At 35.6% G+C, this 19,135-nt stretch overlaps 1 protein-coding gene across 1 annotated transcript in view; it reads right to left on the bottom strand.

Moving 5' to 3' along the window:
* The window catches only part of FMN2 (formin 2), a 410,148-nt gene that overhangs the window by 69,078 nt on the left and 321,935 nt on the right, over positions 1-19,135 (bottom strand). The window contains exon 15 of the mRNA XM_064276718.1: positions 11,056-11,107. Within this exon, the coding sequence (XP_064132788.1) occupies positions 11,056-11,107 (52 nt within the window). The remainder of the gene's footprint in view (positions 1-11,055; positions 11,108-19,135) is intronic.

Genomic DNA, 19,135 nt, shown 5'->3' with positions numbered 1-19,135 from the left:
AACTCAACGACACCTAACAACGAAAACAATTTTTAATTTCTCTAAATAGTTACAAAGTATGTACCAATATACAACCATTCTTTCAACTATCACTGAATGCTTGAAAATCAACTTTAAAGGAGTGAAGTCTAAGCTTCAGGCCACAAAGGAAAAGAAGAACTTGGGATATAATACTCTCTACTAGATATTCAGGAGTCCCTGGGTAGTGCAAACAGGTAAGTGCTCCACTACTAACAAACAGGCTGGAGGTTCAAATCCACTCAGAGGCATCTCAGAAGAAAGGCCGGGTGATTTACTTCTGAAAGATCACAGCCATTGAAAACCTTATGGAGCAGTTTACTCTGACGCACATGAGATCGCCATGAGTCAAAAGCAGCTAGACAGCTACTGGTTTGCTTTTACCGGACGTTTACTTACAGTACACTAGAATAAAAGAAGAAAAACAAAAGAGCTATTGCAATGTCTTTATCATGCCCTCCTTCTAATTTTTCCTCTTTTTTTATTTAATGAAAAATTTTTCCCGCCTCTGTTTTTCTTAGTACTTTTCCATTCTACGCTGTCTTTCTGGCAGATCCTTGACTTTAAGTAAATTTCTCATACATTTCTGAGACAGATTTTGACAGCCATGTCTAATATTCCCAAATCCCTTTGATTTTGATATCCTCAGATAAAACAATTTTGATCAATTCATGAATTTTTTCCCAGAAATACCATGACTTGATTGCTAACAATGTAAAGACTACAAACAAAAACAAAAAAACATTATGAATTATTTCGTAAGGACATATTTTCATAACATTTAAAAATATGTGTTCATCACTTTGGGAACTGTTTAGTGGGTTAAATAATATACAATAGGGTTTGGCAATCTTCTGGAAGTAGCATGAAAAATCTACATCTATTCACTCTAATCTAGGGTTTCATGTGCCAGTAATAACCCTTCTCTTTCAAAAATCAGTATAGATGCAAATTTCCATGCCACATTATTACCAGAGGGATTAAAACATATTTTCATTGCAAATATGCTAATGTTTCTCTTTAGGAGACACTGTGACTAGAAGTAGGGAGTGTGACCTTGGTCTCACCCAGATGGGCTGATGTTGTTTGGGGGAAAAGGAGGCAGGGGCAGAGTTGTGGAAAACCTTGCACTTTTGAAAGAAATGACTGTTTGCAAAGTAGAAAAAAATGCATACTTTTTAGGCGGGAAAGCCGCATTTGTTGCATATCTCCTGTGTTAGATAGATTATTTATATTATCGCACTGAATTCTCACAACATATGGCAAAAACCAAGATCAGCAAGAGTAATTAACCTGCTAAAGGCTTAGAAACTATCACCTGTCCATCAGTGGTGGCTTGTATGTTGCTGTGATGCTGGAAGCTCTGCTACCAGTATTTCAAATACCAGCAGGGTCCACCCATGGTGGACAGGTTTTAGCAGAGGTTCCAGGCTAAGACAGATTAAGAAGAAAGGCCTGGCAATCTACTTTTGGAAAATTAGCCAATGAAAACCTTATGTATCACAACAGACTGTTGTTTGATACAGTGCTGGAAGACACAAACATACTAATGATTATGAAGACAGTGTAGGACTGGGCAATGTTTCATTCTGTTATACATAAGGCTGCCATGAGTTGGAGTCAGCTCCATAGCAACAACAACGACACAATGGACCCAGAGATAGTCACCACCTTCCTCTTTGACGCTTGCTGCAAGTATATGACTTCAATGGTGCTGGGACTTATGTGGTTATTTCCCTTCTCTATCTTTGATTAAAATTTTACAAAGTAAATGCGGCTGTAATTTGTACTGGTCTGGGTTCATAACTACGCTGCCTTTCAGTACTAACAGTGAGCAAATCAGTTAAAAAAGTTCTTCACACTACCTTTTCTATAAGGTTACCCATCTCATATGTGATAGTAGACAACACAGACTGAGATGACTTAAAAGTTCCATGATGTAAAATCAGAACAATTTTGTTCTGTCATAGGATCGCTATGAGTTGGAACTAACTCGGCGGCCTCTAATCACAACGATGGTGTACAAGTTCTCACAATGAAAAACATTCAGCCTACTAAACGTCATTCACTATTCACCAAATTATCTCTTTTCCAGATGGCTCGATCTGTAGCCTTCTTGTTCTACTTAGAGGGAAAAAAAGTGTACAAAATATATGCAATGAAGCTCAACAAATTAGTAAATGATAACTCTTTTGGCTTATACCTCTACCTAAATTCAGAGTTTCCAAGTAAAAATAAAATAGACATTGAGTTGTGTTTACAAAATCCCGATATGTACTCCACATCTATCTCTTCGTATCATGTTCAAATTTAACTAACAAAAACATTTGCAATCTCCTTTCCAGGCTGTTGAAGATTTAGTATCTAAAATATCTTAAGTCTAATATAGCTATGTTTTTGCCATTTTCCAATTTTATCTCAATAATAAGGGTGTTAGTAGCAAAAACAATGTTATCTACTGCTTCTGTCAACAATAAAAATTATAATAATGCAGTGACACCATTTATTGTATGTTGGATACTGCATAAAGCAGTTTACAAGCAGCATCTCAAGCAATACTAACAATACTCTGACCAGAAATTACTATTACTATCATCCCCATTTACAGTAGATAAAACCAGCAACTGTCCTCAAGGTTGTACAGCTTGTTAAGTGCCAGAATCATAACATGAACCCTGAATAGTTAAATTTAGACAAGTAGTTTAACCTATTTATTTTTTTTAATCTAGGAAATTATTGCCTACTTTAGTCACAGGGTTGCCAAAAAAATGCTTTTGAAACGTATGAGATGCTCCACATTCATTATTAAACAGAAAAATAGTACCACTGTACCATAGATGCCATAATCTCTTCATCACACTCTAGAAGACAGCCTCACCCAGAACCCAGGCTGGGGTAGCTTCTGTTATTTCACAAGCCCATGTCCCCTGCCTGGGAGTCTGTCAGATTTACTGAGAATCCGTAATCATAGCCAGGGAAGAAAATCAAACTGGTGTCATTAGTGACATGTCATTATAAAGAACACCAAGAACTACGAATGAGATCAAGGAAGTGCACTGTGCTTACTCTGTGCCAGGGACTAATCTATCATTATTCTCATTTTACAAATGAGGAGATGGAGGCACAGAGAGTTTCCATAACTTTCTCAAGGTCAGACAACTCAAAAAAAAAAAAAAAGCTGAAACCAGGATTTGAATCTGAGCATTGATTCCCCAGAGCTGGGATCTCAAACACATCACTATACACCTCAGGACGTCAGGACCCTACGCTCTCAGCCCTGCCTGGCTTCAGAGACCCCCAAGGCCGTTTACCTTTATTTTGGATTTTGGAAGCTTATTAAAAAAAAATCCCTTTTGAGGTGTAACTTAGTTTAACATGGTTCTCTGTAACTTGAAACCAAATGAGCTCTTCAAGTGGTAATCATTCCAATTTGCCTTATGAAATTTGTGTACAGATAAAATCACCTATAATTATGTCACTTTCTCAAATTTTCATTCTACCCAGAAAACTCTTTTCCTTTCTCTGAAAACAGACTGCTTTTTTTTTTATTATTCAAATGGTTTTTCTAGAATATCTACTGTGCTAGAAACATAATTTCTCAAACCATACAACCATACTGAATTTGAATTATGTTACTAAGGTTACATATTTATATAAGGTTACATACATCTGCTAATTTTAATTATTAACAGTTAATGCTTTCTAGTTTCCATTTTGTAAAAATACAAAAATGAACAAATTAGCAAATCCTTTCTTTCTTGTGTTATATTCATCTTCCCTACCTCCTGTATCACAAGCCTTTTAAGAATGCAGTTATTAACCCAGTCTTCCCTACCTCCTGTATCACAAGCCTTTTAAGAAATCAGGTATTAGATTTCCAATAAAAAATGTCGTGGTTTCATGACTCTTCTTGGTTTTAGAGGATAAAAGTTTAGAAATTCTAACCTCTATGAAGCTGGAGAAGAACTGTTAGCTTCTGGAAAAATATGGTCTACACTAGACCCAAATCTATTTTAAAAAATTGGGGTGAAGGTCTTGTCAACCTTACAGAAGGAGAAAGGTTTCATTAAAAAAAAAAAAATTTAAGGGATGAAAATTCTGTTACAAATTTCTTTTGCCTTGTAATTATCAACCAAAACTAGAAGGGAACACCAAAGTTCTCTGAAGTAGAAAGCCCTGGAGTCCTTTTATTCAGAATACGCAAAAGCTAACAAACAAATTTCAGGAGAGACCACCACCTCAGAACATTCTTCTTGTAACTGACAAAGAAGACCAGCTAATCTGCAAAAGGAGTCATAGGATATCCCATTGTTGAAAGTCAATGGGTTTTATAAGAATTTAGATAATGCAGCCACGGACAAAAAAAAATCCATCACGGACAAAAAAAAAAATCCATCACGGACAAAAAAAAAAATCCATCTGAGCAAAGAAATGTGTTCCACCTAAAATTTGCCAGATTGCCTGAAAGTAAAAGATATGAAATCCAGCTTTCTACCTATGATCCCACGAAGCCTCACTCCTGTGGGCCTTGAATCTGTAAATCTTCTGGCAGGACCTGAAGTAGTTAACTAAGAAGTCCGAATTGGAAAATAAACTCCAACGTTTTACTTTATCAATATTGTTAAAGGCATGATGTAATTGTTTGGGGGTTTTGCAAAGACATTCCATGTCACTTCAGTTTTAATACCAGGCTGGAGCCTGCCTTGTCTGCCAGCATACACCAGATAAACACAGACCTGTAGTCTTTCTCTTCAGCTCAGGATAGTTACTCAGAAAGATTCTGGAAAATATGCCTATTATGAACTAAACATTTCACTTTTCATTTTATCCATGTGCCAGAAGTCCATTCCTTGGATAAACACTTTACAAACTGACACTCTAAAAGTCACTAAACATGATAAAGTATGCGTGCATCAGTTCAGAACTGATTAAATAGTTTCTCTCCCATGACAAATGAACAATTACATACTATATGAACTGATTGGAATCAACATTCCTTTTCTTTCATTCCTTTTTTTTTTTTTGTCTTTATTTTGCATGAAAGATTAATTTTCCATTTCAACTCATTTGTTATGCAATCTTGGCTTTGGTAAAATACACTCAAGCGATTTTAACATGAAGAAATAGTATTTATTTTTTAATATGTGTGATATGAAGTTCTTTCACCAATGTGCTTTCTTCCACTATTTCTTGCCTTTTATTACTGACTGTTTCCATTGCCTTTGCTGTTATTTAAAGCGAAATAGGAGGAAAACAAGGAGAGGCTAAAAAAGTGTATTCTCTTTACAGAAAAAAAATGGAAATACAAGGTATATTTGGTATATTTAAAAATTATACACTCAATTCTCCATCACATCATAATGGCAAAATAAAGCATATCAATTTATTAATTTTGTAAGTATGATTGTATTAATAGGTACTCTATTCAACAAATTCATTATTGTGTTACTTGTGATTAGAAGATTTTGGTAGCATATTATGTCCTGTTGAAAAATAAAAGCATCTTTGAAACAAATGTTTTCATCTCTAGGAAAAGTCACAAACTTTCAAGAAAAATGAGACAGTCCCTAAAATGGTAGGGCAGTACCTACAAAATTATCTTCCATTACTCACAGCATTTATCAAGTAGTATACCTTTCTCAGCCTGGCTTCCTTTCTCCTGGAAGTCACCTAAATTAACTGTTATGAGTAGGTTATCTAAATGCAATAGCTGTAATATAATTCAAATTTTACTTTTAGACATTTCTATCTGCCTTATTTGTTTCAAGGATTAAATTTAATGAAGCTAAAGGGACTAATAGTTGAAACCAATGTTGTTTCTAAAATCTGTTCTTTATCTCACCAGTCAGTTTCATCCTAAAATATGATTTTTACCTGTGCAATTTTAAGACACGGAAAAAGAAATCCAAAGAAAAATTTGAAGTTATCCATTATTTATTTATAAATAATGATTTAGGAGTGTGACGGTGTAAGTCAATTTTATAACACTCAGTCTTATTGTTCTTTACTTCAAATTTAAATATAAAGGGATGGCCATTTATTAGACAAGCCCAGAACTTCTAGATCCTCTGCTTGTGAGCTGACATGGACACTGGGAAAATAAAAGCAATCATATTTGGTCTGGTGATACTTTTCCGTAATTGAAGAAAGCTGTGTATGTTAATTAACAATAAAATAAAAGCAGAAGCTAAAATAAACACATACAGTGGGGATATGGCCAAGCTTATCAGCATTCTGCTGAAATCCGTTTTGTAATACAGTATGATAGTTTGGCTTACCGATGGAAATCATCTGCAAATGACACTGTATTCATCCCATTTGTATTTGGGCTTGGGGTTTGGTTCAAGACTCATCTGCTCAGCAGCCTTACTTTCTGGGAGAATTAGTGTTCAGGCAAACTATTTATTCAAATGCTATATACTTTTGTTCATGTCAAATAGAAGCTCAAAATCCCACTTCTCGGATTAATCGCAAAAATGCATGAAGATACAGATAGAACTAGTATGCAAAGCTGTTATGCCAACACATGGAATATGGAAAAAGATCTGGTTTACTTCAAAAAATAGTAACCGTTGCTTCTTTTGATTTTTTAGAATTAACTATGAAATCATAAAATGATATGAAAAACAATATTCTACTCCAGGAAAGAATTCTAATTATTTTCTTGATAAAAGTTTGGCCTATCCATTTTAAATGAACTAAGAACCAAAACTCTTTTTTTTAATGAAAGGTACCTGAGTATAGGGACAAATGAGTCTAATTCCTTTCAAAGCCAGCTGATAACTTACGTTTGACAGTAATACCCCTCACAAAACATTTTCACATGAAATGGTTTTTCTAGTAAGGCTTCTTTACCAGCCATACTTGAAGAAACTTTGCATATTACAAAGAATAAACCAAAACCAAAACCAAACCCAGTGCCTTCAAGTCGATTCTGACTCACAGTGACCCTATAGGACAGAGTAGAACTGCCCCATAGAGTTTCCAAGGAGTGCCTGGCGGATTTGAACTGCCGACCCTTTTGTTAGCAGCCATAGCACTTAACCACTACGCCACCAGGGTTTCCACAAAGAACAAGGGAATGTAGTTATTAGTCAGTTCCCACCACAACTCTAGAGGACAGAAGGCAGGCCAAGGTTCTATCTTCTTTACAAAAGAGAGAGCTGAGGCCCAGGCAGTTTATGTGGTTTTGTTGTTGCTGGCTGCTGTTCAGTTGATTCTGACTTATGGCAACCGCATTGTGCAGAGTAGAACTGCTCTGTATGGTTTTCAAGGCTGTGACCTTTTGGAAGCAGATCACCAGGCCTGCCTTTTGAGGCATCCCTGGGTGGGCTCAAACTGCCAATCTTTTGGCGAGTAGTTGAGCACTTAACCTTTTTGTGCCACCCAAGGGACTCCTTTTTGTGGTTTATCCAATTGCAATTCTGGAGTGGCAGAAGCGGGACAAGAGGAAATTGTCCTTGCCCATTTTACCACTCCATCTTGCCTTCTTTCATAGCAACCTTGGTGAGCATACATGTTGTTTGCTGTGGTTAGATGCCATTGACTTGGCCCCAGCTCATGGCGACTTCATGTACAATGGAATAAAACTCTTAGTCAGATGCTGTTCCCATGACTATGGATCAGACTGCAGTGATCCATGGGCTTTTTCACTGGCTAAGATTTGGAAGTAGATTGCCAGGCCATTCTTTCTAGTCTGTCTTAGTCTGAAAGCGCTTCTGAAACTTGTTCAGCATCATAGCTTCTTGTTGTTGTTATGTGCTGTCGAGTTGGTTCCAACTCATAGCAACCCTATGTACCACAGAACGAAACACCACCCAGTCCTGTGCCATCCTCACAATTGTTGTTATGCTTGAACCCATTGTTATAGCCACTGTATCAATCCATCTCATTGAGGGTCTTCCTCTTTTCCGCTGACCCTGTAGTATATGAAGCATGATGTCCTTCTCCAGGGACTGATCCCTGTGACAACATGTCTAAAGTATGTAAGTAGCAATCTTGCCACCTCGCTTCTAAGGAGCATTCTGGTTAGCTATGGAATGCTAAATTGCCTCAAGTCCTTTTGGAAACTTCTTTTTTCCTATAGAAAAGACTGTTCCATCATTTTATGACCTTCCTCTTTGATCCTTAAGCCATCTAATAATCCAATTTAGCTATCACAAGCATCTGTAAATAACCTTTAGCTATTTCTAAAAATTAAAACTCTTAAACACAAAGACAGACACATACCTAGACATATCCTAGAAAAATTTCTGTATCATGAGAATGAAAACCATAAAATTATTACTAGGCTTCCTTAGAGAGAATATAGAATACCTACAAAGGAAAGAGAATCAGACCGGCATCAGACTTCTAACCTGTAAGCACTATGTGTTAAGGGAGAAATGAAATGTTTAGAGACTTCTGAAAAAGTCTGTGTTCCTAACCCCCATACCTGCACCAAGAAAGCACTCATAGATATTTTTCCAGACATACCAGTATTTTAGACATACAAGAAACTACTCAAGAATGAACACTGAGCAAATGATTACCAAATCAGAAAATTTATTTAATTTTGACTTATTACAAGGAAAATATCATTTTAAGTAATTTTGCTCAAAATAGTAATGTCACCAGACTAGAAGATAAACATACACAGGGTGGCAGGGGGTATGTGATTAATTAGGAAGAAACAGAAAATGGAAAAAAGAAATAATAAATAGGCTACCAATGCTACCAGGTGTAACACTAAAAATATCGGTATGTCAGTAAACGTATATTGATTAAATAATTTAAAGATTATGACTCTCACAGTGGTATAAAAAGGACACCCAAAGAAAACAAAACAAAACAAAGCAAAAAACTAGGAAAAAACCTGAGGGACAAAGATTTTCAGGTAAATATATCTAATAACGTTGCTAAGGTATAGCTTTGAAAGATTAATCTAACAAGAAACACTACAAATAAATTACATAGTCACATTGATAAAGAACAAAAACAAAAAGGGTAATGAGAAATTAAAGAAAACTAAGAAATTAGTGAATTAAGTTGATAAGCATAAGATAAATTCTACTTCCTTCAAATATGAATTTTAAAATATATACATACAAGAGTAGAAATCAGTTGGGATTAGTCAGAAATAAAGAGAACAAAGTTGTTAAATCATATTATATGCAAATTGTTAATGGATTTTAAAAATCTAAATATATGAATGATATTCATGAAACACATAAATGTTTAAAATGACAAATTCTAAACAGATAAAGTAACATAGGACGAGCGGAAAATGTTATCCCTTTAAAAAGATGTTGAACCATTTTGATTATTTTTACTAATAAGGTCTAGTCAGACTTCAAAGAACTGGTAATCTCTATGACATTTAACTTATTTCAAAGCTTATCTAAAGATATTAAATATCATTTTAACAAAGCGCAAGTCCAACTTTGGTTTCTACTTCTATTGACAACCTTTCTGTAATCTCTAATTATGATTTAAAAAAAAAAAACCCTCCCAAAACCAAACTCATTGCCGTCGAGTCAATTCTAACTTATAATGGCCATACAGGACAGAGTAGAACTGCCCCATGGAGTTTCCAAGGAGCAGCTGGTGGATTCCAACTGCCGACCTTTTGGTTACCAGCCAAGCTCTCAATTACTGTGCCGCCAGGGCTCCAATTATGATAACAATGTCAAAATAAAAAAGTAATTAATATTTATTGATCATGTATTAAATGCTAAGCATCTGGCAAGCATCATCTCACTTAATTCCCACCTGCAAAGCAAGTATTCTTATCCTGGGGCCAGCAAGATTAAGGTACTGGCCCAAGGTCACAGAGCTATCATCACACGACAAGCAGGATTCAGACTCAAAAATTCATGGGGCCAGAGTGCCAGTGAAACTGATATAAACAAAGTACTGTTTTGGGGAATCAATCTTGGGATTGTATAGGATGGATCAGGGAAGAGAAACTAACAATCCTGGAATTTTATATGGACTGATAATGGACAGAATTTATAATGGCTGGTGGTTGATTTAGAACGAAAAAGCTCTTGAAGGATGTGGAAATGAATGAAGGAATGAATGGAGTAAAAGGGAAAAAAAGAATTTCATGGGGCCAGGGTTACACCAATTGCAGAGCTACCACCTATTGTTGCCCAGGTTATGTAGGATTGCTGAGAAAGTGGTAGAGAGTTATTTCATTGGGGAAACATCTCATATCACCCATTACTTGCATTTTTTATTTTGAATTTCATGGTTAACCGTTTAATTATAAAAGATGATTCTTTCACTAACAATTTTGTCACGAGGCAGTATTTTTTTCATGCAACTGAAATTCTATTTGCTATAATTTATGGTCTCGACCTCATTGTTTGCTTTTCAGAGAAAATGCCCAACTTTATCGTACCAATTTTCCTAGGATAATATTTTATATCAAACCAATCAATACAAAATATGTGATACCTGTCCAGAAATATAAAGGATATTTCCTCATAAAGTAAATAGCAAAAAACTTCTTTAATCAAAATTTTCCCTCAGGAGTAATCAGATTAGCCTTTAGAGAGAAAGGAGAGGAAGAGAAAGCTGACGCAGAAAAGCAGGGAGATAACTGAGATACTTTTCTATGCTTGCCCATGATTGCACACCTCCGTTCGGGAACTAAAGGCACATCCAAGGGGCTCATGGCTTCCTATGTGCACTTTACTTTTGTATGGGGAAACTCAATAGTTTCCTGTAACCAAATATTTTATCCTTTTTTTTAGAAACAGTTTTCTGACTATCTTTTTATTTTGTTTCTGCAGTCCTAAATCCTATTCCAAAGAGAAGATGCCAACTATTCACAAAAATCTGGTACTTAAGAGACTGATACTCCATCCAGAGTAATAAAAATAAAATTCAGAAATTCATTATGGAATTAAAGCACATCATTATATTAGAATTATTTTTCTTTTATGCTTCAAAGTAAATATTGAGTTAACAATTGGTTCCTTGAGATGAAGTATACCAAGCACTTTATAAGTCTATTTTGAAAAGAAATAGTATATTAAAGTATTTTCTCACCATTTATGAGTCTCTGTCAGTGAATTCTCCTCTAACTCTTGGTCAATTTTAGCTGAAAATACAAGAAAATAGAAGGCTATATGAGATAGATGTCAAATAGTTATACTACTTCAAGTAAAATATAATCCAAATAATAAAATTTTTAAATATTCATTATTGATTTTAAGGCATATGGAGAAACTCAATATTGAGCTATCCTTAAGCATTTGCATACAACCAATAATTCTAGTGTACTCTAGCCAGAAGTACATTTTATATCTACAAATGTTATAAATATATCATTGACAAAACTATATTTAAATTTTATTAATACCTCTATATTGACACAGATAAACTATATTACATAACCAACTAAAATTTTCAGATTCTAAATAATTTCTTTAAATCATTCACATTAACCTGAAAAAAAAAACCCAAAACACTAGCAAATTTTATATTTACATAGAATGTGTCAAGGAATTAAAGAAATTCTCACAATTGAATAGCTGAAAATAATTCACTCAATTACAAGTACAAAAACCCAGTCAAAACGTTAGCCAGAAATAGTACGTGGCCTTCTTCAGCTATGGTCAGAATTTTGAACTCTTCAACAATGCTCTCTCTCTCTGTGCCATACTACCAGAGAGTAGATCCAGAGGTTATTTCAACAGCGGTATAAGATCAAATACCAACATTTCCTACTAATTGAAAGGGGAGGTGAGAGTGTATCCATTTATTTGCTACGCTCTGTCTAAACATAAGGAAAAGTAACTTGACATAAACTAAACGGCAAAATCTGGAAAGGGGATTATATTAACTTTTTCACACTTTTAAAAAATAACATAGGAATTTCATCACAAAACATAAATATGGTGTGACTTTCAAACTTTTTTGACCAGTAAGCATCTTAGTACTTTGTGTATCACTCCAAACACTCTTACTTTGTACAGTGTCTCTAATATATTTAGCCTATTCTCTTAGATTTTTAAAAAATGTTAGTTGTGAACCACTAAACTGATTTCATGCCTCAATAATAGTTTGTGATCCACAGTTTGAAAACCACTGAGTTACAGGACCAAAAAAGAGAAAAAAATTAATTAAGAAAATTTGGGAACTAGTGAAAGAAAAAAAAGTTGACTTTTTATAATCTTTTCCCTTTGGGTCACACTTGTGGCCATTTGGAGAAACTAGAAGACAGAGTGGAGCTGGGAAAACTGATTACAAAAAACTAGAACTATGCACAAAATAAAACCCATTGTCCCTTGGGAATTGTCAAAGTGTCTCTATCACTACTTAAAACACAATAATACATCTTGGGCTGGTTACAGTTTTACAACCTCAAGACAGTGTTTTTCAAGGGTCTGTACAGTATCCTCAAAGTCATAACTGAATGTCATGCTGCCACTTTTTGCCAGGATTGCCAGAATTTAACAGAATCATATGAGCTGGCAGAGAGGGAGGGCTTTTTTTTTCCTCCTTTCCTTTTTTTGTACTTTAGATTGTTTACATAAACTTACAGGTCAATTGTTTGCCATACTAAAAGACAGGATAAATGTTCCATGAGTTTTCTTTGAAAGGGATCCAGCATGAACATATTGTCTTATAAAAATTTGCTCTGGGCTGCCTAGCATAAAAGTGATTTACTTCCAGAAGCAATTGTAGAAACACATAAAGTTTGTTTAAGCGAAAACAAAAAAGCACTATAATGCATACCATTTTCAGTAAGGACATTCTTATAATTGCTCTCACATGGCTTTTTTTTTTTTTTTTTCTGAAAAATACAGAGATTCAGACTGAGATTTGAAGAAGAATTTCTAGACTGTTTTAGAAGAATCACATAAATGATTTAAGAAATTTAAAACACACTAGATTGAGGTGTCGGAGATCTGGGTTCTATTTCTGACATTTTGTACACGTTAACACATACAAAATACTTAGTATTCTTACCTACTAATACTTCATACTTAGTAATACTAACAGTTAGCAGCCCCAGATAAATATTGTAATCCCTGGGTGGCACTAATGGTTAGGCCCTCAACCACTAGCTGAAAGGTTGGAGGTTGGAACGCACCCAGAGGCACCTTAGAAGATCGGGCTGTGATCTGCCTCTGAAAGGCCACAGCCTTGAAAACCCTACTGAGTGCAGTTCTACTCTGTATACATAGGGTTGCCATAAGAATTGACTTGACACCAAGGGCTTAACAACAACAAAGATAACTGTTATTATCCTTTGAAAATGTTGGACTTGAAGCTCTTGAAAATTTTAGGGTTATAGAATTCCTAATTGTAAGTTTAATTGAACAAGTCAACTGCCATTTTATTGTTTCAACAATATATACAGGTAAGAAAGGACACAGTTACAGTTTTGGGGAAAGCAAAGCCCCTAAAATGTCATGAGCAGAATAAAGTGAATTTCACTTGCTTATAATGATTCCTTTTGGTGTGCACCATCAGAGGTCTTGCTTTATTACATGAGCAAGTTTGATAAAACACTTTAAAACACTGTGGTAGCAGAATCGTTCTTATAAAGCAAGAAGACATAAAAACAGACCTTCTGACCAAGCCTAGTAGCCATATTACAATCAAAAAACCAAACTGGGGTAGCAGAGGATATTATAAATATGCTATATTATCCATTATTATTTCATGATTTTGAAGCTAAGGGGGTTTGTGTATTCAAACTATAATCAGCCTTGATAAACAGTTAAATGAGAGATCAAAGAGGCCGCATTAAAGTACACATTTCAATTCTTAATGTAGAGTCAACAATTCAACGAACTGAACAGATTTTCCCTTTGTGAGGCGGTCTTAGAGGAAACCTTCTGAAAAGTTGGGGCGCAGTTCCATTTACCGGGGATGCTGAGACACCACTTCCCAGCATGTTGCTTTTATACATGCACCGTCACCTTTTTGTGGTCACAATTCTTTTAAACAAAGTTTTGACACTAACCTAGTGACAAATGCAGAATTTAGTTACTTTCACTAAAACTCTGATTTAAAAGCTGCTTTTGTTAGGAAAAGTCTACCAAAATAAAATGAAAATTTAATTCGTGAAAATTCAGATAACTTTGAAGAATAAAATAAGAACTTGACCGTTCATTTAGGGAGCACCCAAGCTATCCCATGCCATGACCAGATTCTAAGGCCAACTGTGTTTCTTCAGTTTGAGTAACAATCGTGATAGACTGAGTGCCACTAGTGTTCAATGCATGGACTTTCATGTATCGTTTTGCTGAAGGTGACAGAAAATAAAATAATTTCCTACTTAACATCAACACCTTATTGTTAGCATTGTATTCCCTGGCCTCTTTTTCAGAAATATAAAAATGATTTTCAGTGAATTTCTAATGGCATAGGTGGTTTTGTGTTACTTTTAGTAGCGGTTCCCTACAATGGACTTTAAAATAATGTACGCTAAGTTAAAACTGTTCTCCTTCAAGTATGACTAATTTTCCATTCTGTGAAACACATAGTTCATTTCTTTTTTAAAATAATAATGGCACCCTTCTAATCATTCACAATAAAGATAACCATAGAAAGTCTAGAAAGCATTTAAAATAGACAAACAAGCAAAAGGTTAGTTTGTAGTGACCGTCATCAGATCACTTGAGGTCCCTCCACTACAGTCTCTCAAGAAGCCTTGACCACCTCTTACAGAAGTGTTTGTATGACTCCGATCTACACCGCTGCCCGAGGACCTCCCAACTCAGATCTCTGGGCACAAGTGCCTCTCCCACACCTCACCCATAAAAGCTACATTTCCTTTGCAAGGTGTTCTGACAACTTCATCTCTTATTTATGAGTTTTAGGGTTAAGTAGGCTGGGGTTTGAAGTCTACCTTTGCCACTAAGTTACGCTAGATTTTAATAACTTTGAACTTCAGTTTCTTCATCATTAAAACTAAGCAATGTTTTCCTCTCATTCAAGTTGTTTGATGATTAAAATGGTATCGTATAAACCACCTGGTACATGGTAGTACCCTTCTGTCCTTCCTGCCCAGGCCACATCATCATTACCACAAAAAAGGATGGGAAGGCATTGCTTCTAAAATGCCAAGTCCTCCACTGTAGTCTGTGAGCTAGTTCCTATGGGGAATTGGGTGAGGACCCACGGCTGTCTAGCATCGTGGCTCAATCCAAAATTCTGTTCACCCAGATATCTAGAGGGGTTTAGTCTATTAAATAAACCAAATAAGATCTTTTTTTTTTTTTAAGTTTTCCATTCTACAGGTACCACATATCTTCCTTTTAATTCCTCTATAGATAGAATCCAGAAGGAGAATTAAATGTACACATTCTTAAAATAAGGGTGCCTCTTTTTATCAACTACAGAGAAATTATTGGCCAAGAGATACCATGGTAGAATCAAAAGATCTTAAAAAAATCAGGAAATAACTCTAATATATACATATTTTTTCTACTAAATTTGTGTAGTTTTTTAAATTTTAAATTTATTAAATTTTAGTAGTTTTAATAGGCTGTAATGGAGAGCTCTCAATGCCCGTAACATAAGCAGGCTAGTGGCTTCTTAGTCTCCCTCCCTGCCCCATTTGGGGAGGGGAGCCTTTTTTGAGCTATAAATGAAATTGCTGAAGAAGGGAATGCCTTTGGTAAGTTTAGGGAGAGCCTACTGAAATCCAAAATTTGCAAAGTTCCTCTATAAACATACTAATTCCAAATGTCTATGGGTAACCCATTCATATCTAGATGTTTGAGACCCACTGCCAAGAAAATGTTCTGAGATTGAACACACTGGAAACAGAAGTTGCTGAATCTCTGGGGCAAACTGGGCCTTAGATATGGATCAGAATACCGCAACTGTTATTACAGTAATGCCCCTGCACCCCCACCATCTCAAGTGCTAGTGATTTGGAATTTGAAGCATTGAAAGCCTGTGGTTGAAACCATATGATAAAAGAGTACTGACCTTCTTAGGAGGGTCCTTCCTCCTTCTCTGCCTCCCTCCCTCCATTACTTTTCATCTGTTTATTTCAGGGCTGGGATATAACATTACTTTTCAGGTTTGATTCTATCGCACATACCACTGGATTGGTATTTTAAGTTTTTTTTTTTTTTAGCACTTTGGCTTTCGGTGATGTCTTCTCCAATAGCATTAATATTTCCTCCCACAAATCTTTGCCTCCGCAAATATTTTCTGGGGGTTGTTGTCCTACTAAGTTAGTATTTTGACCCAGTGATTAGTGGCTGTAGTCGCTGTCTGGCTCCAGACTCTTTTGCAATGTGAAATATTTCTGCTGAACGTGTTCCAAATGACTGTGAGTAAGCAGAGGCATGGAACGGACGCCCTTTCTGATCTTGAGCTTTCATAAGGGAATACCACATATTCCCAGGTAATTGGAGACAGAGTTGCATTTGAGTAATATCAGATGGAAAGCAACTTAGAACCCTTTCATCTGCTTGTCTAGGCTCTAAATCTTTTTGCTATTTTTCCCTTTTATTTAAAGTGTTAACTAGTTTTTGTTTATAATTAGCCATGAATGTGCATTTCAGTTGCTTTTAAGTGCAGCCAGTACGGGTTATTTTTCAGACAGATGTAGTGCCTTTCTTCTGAGTCATTTAAAGTTGTCATTTAATTGCAGATATACTGCTTTAGTTTTGAGGTCTTTGAGACACTGCTCCTTTTGACAATGAACTGAAAGGTCAAGCAAGTTTAGCTGGTTTATACATGTTAGACAAGGCACGAGTCTCAGAATTTCTTTCCCTAGATAGCAAAAGAAGTAGCTAAGCCCTAGCACATTCCCTCCTTGATGCTGCAAATGTTCTTAGCGCCAATAAAACAAATGCTGTGGCAGGCTCTTGGGAGCAAGAAAGCCACTACCTATGGAGTATAAAATTACAACTGAACCTCTGCAATAATTCACAGCCACCTTTTCATTCATACTGATGGCTACTTGAAATTTGTGCGTAAATTTGCATTTGCGTTCCTAGAAATATATGTGCATATTACATAACATATATGTGCTTGCTATTAAACTCAAGCAACACACACACAATAGTAAATGATGCATACTTCAAAAGTTTGATACACATGGTTTCTAGACAAACCTAAAATACAAGGAAGACATGAGCTATAACCACCCACCCTGATGTGCTCACTGAAGTGACCCTCAGTTATTTATTTATTTTTTTAAATTATTTTTAAACCCAGGTGGAAATTATATGTAGACACAGGATGCACATACATGAGTTTCACAGTCCATACGTGGTCCTCCCTTACTCGGGACATGGCATCAGGAAAAGGCCATCATGTCTGGTAAAGTAAAGTGGCAGTGAAAATGAGGAAAACCCTCTGTAAGATGGAATGATACAACAGCCACAATAATCGACTCAAATATACCAATGATGATGAATATGGTGCAGGAATGGACAATTTCATTCTGTTATATGACATGAGCTGGAGCCGACTTGATGGGAACTAACAACAACAGTGTAAAAAACCTGTTGATTTCCAATTGCAAGATTGTTTTTTCCACCCACGTTCTTATATTAAATCATACCCACAGGCTATATAAAACTCCAGTTGTAGAGTCAGCAAATCTTTCATGGATTTTCACTAATATAGCATGAAAATAAAGGTATACCTAGGGCCAATTCCTTTCCCTTTTCTTTCCCAAGTAATGACTATCTATTGAAGAAGATAAGTCAAGTATAAAACAAAACAAAACAAAAATCAAACCTACTGCTGTTGAATTAATTCTGGCTCCTAGAGATTTTATGGGACAGAGTAGAACTACCCGTAGGGCTTCCAAGACCTGGTGGAATAGTGGTTAATAGCTTGGCTGCTAACCAAAAAGGCTGGCAGTTCGAATCGACCAGCCAGCCACTCTTTGGAAACTCTATGGGGCAGTTCTTCTCTGTCCTATAGGGTTGCTATAAGACGGAACTGACCCAACAGCAAAGGATTTAATCTTTATGGAAGTTGACTGCCACATCTTTCTTTTTCCCATGGAGCAGCTGGTAAGTTTGAGCCATCGACCTTTCATTTAGCAACCGAGTGCTTAACCACTGCACCACCAGGACTCCTTGAATGAACTATACCCACTTGGCAATTCCAAGATGAACTTAAATCAGGAATCTTCAAATAATATAGAAATCTCAATGAATCTTTAACTAAAAATCTGTAAATGCATGTTTTAAGACAGAAATCTCAATATTAAATGAGATACAAATCAATTTCATCATGTGGATTCAAAATATCAAAACCCAAAATGGCTTAGAATAAAAATATGAAACCAAAAATCTCTCCTGATCTGTTTTTCTTCTGTAATTTCACATGCCAATACAATGCTTGAAATACAGGAAAATAGTTAGGGTATCCCAATCTGAGAAATAAAAGCCACATAATTTAATGTTACGATACTTCGACCAACATTTGTGTGTTCCGCTAGTAAGCTTCAGATACTTTGTTGGGGTTCACGTGTAGATAAATATAATATAGTCTTTCCCTTCAAGAGTAATACGCAAGATTGAAAGAGACAGACACATAAATAATCATGCAGCAATGTAAATGTTATAGAGATATTCCTAATGGGAATGTTAATATAGATAGGACTTATACCGCCATTCTGATTATTTAGATACATTAACTCACAATAATAAAATAATAAATAATAGTAAAATAATAAAACACTGTAAGAAAGATATTATTGTTATTTCTATCTTATAATGATGAAATTAGCAGTTAAATAACTTGCCTAAAATATCAGAACAATTAAGTGAAACAGACAAGATTCACACTCATGCAGTCTGTCTCCAAAGCCACACTTGCAAGTCAGTTATGAGCACAGGTAAATGAAACATTCATCTACCTATGGAGAGAGAAGTCAATAAGGAAAACACAAAGGCAATATATTTTTTGCTGGGATTAAAATGATGAATAAGTCTTTGTCAGGTACAAAAAAAAGAGGTGGAGACTGAGGACAGCATTTAAACAACAAAAAGCAGGAACAAAGGTGCAAAAGTTTGAACTCATTCTGTGGTCCAGAGTGCCCAGAAAGCCAAACCAAACCTGTTGCAGAGTCATGGCGACCCCATGTGTTACAGAGTAGAATTGCTTCATAGGGTTTTCTTAGCTGTAATTT

The sequence above is a fragment of the Loxodonta africana genome, chromosome 25 (assembly GCF_030014295.1).
Source record: "Loxodonta africana isolate mLoxAfr1 chromosome 25, mLoxAfr1.hap2, whole genome shotgun sequence".
Lineage (NCBI taxonomy): Eukaryota > Metazoa > Chordata > Mammalia > Proboscidea > Elephantidae > Loxodonta > Loxodonta africana.
Note: the sequence above shows the minus strand (reverse complement) of the source record. Positions and strands in the feature narration are given on the sequence as shown.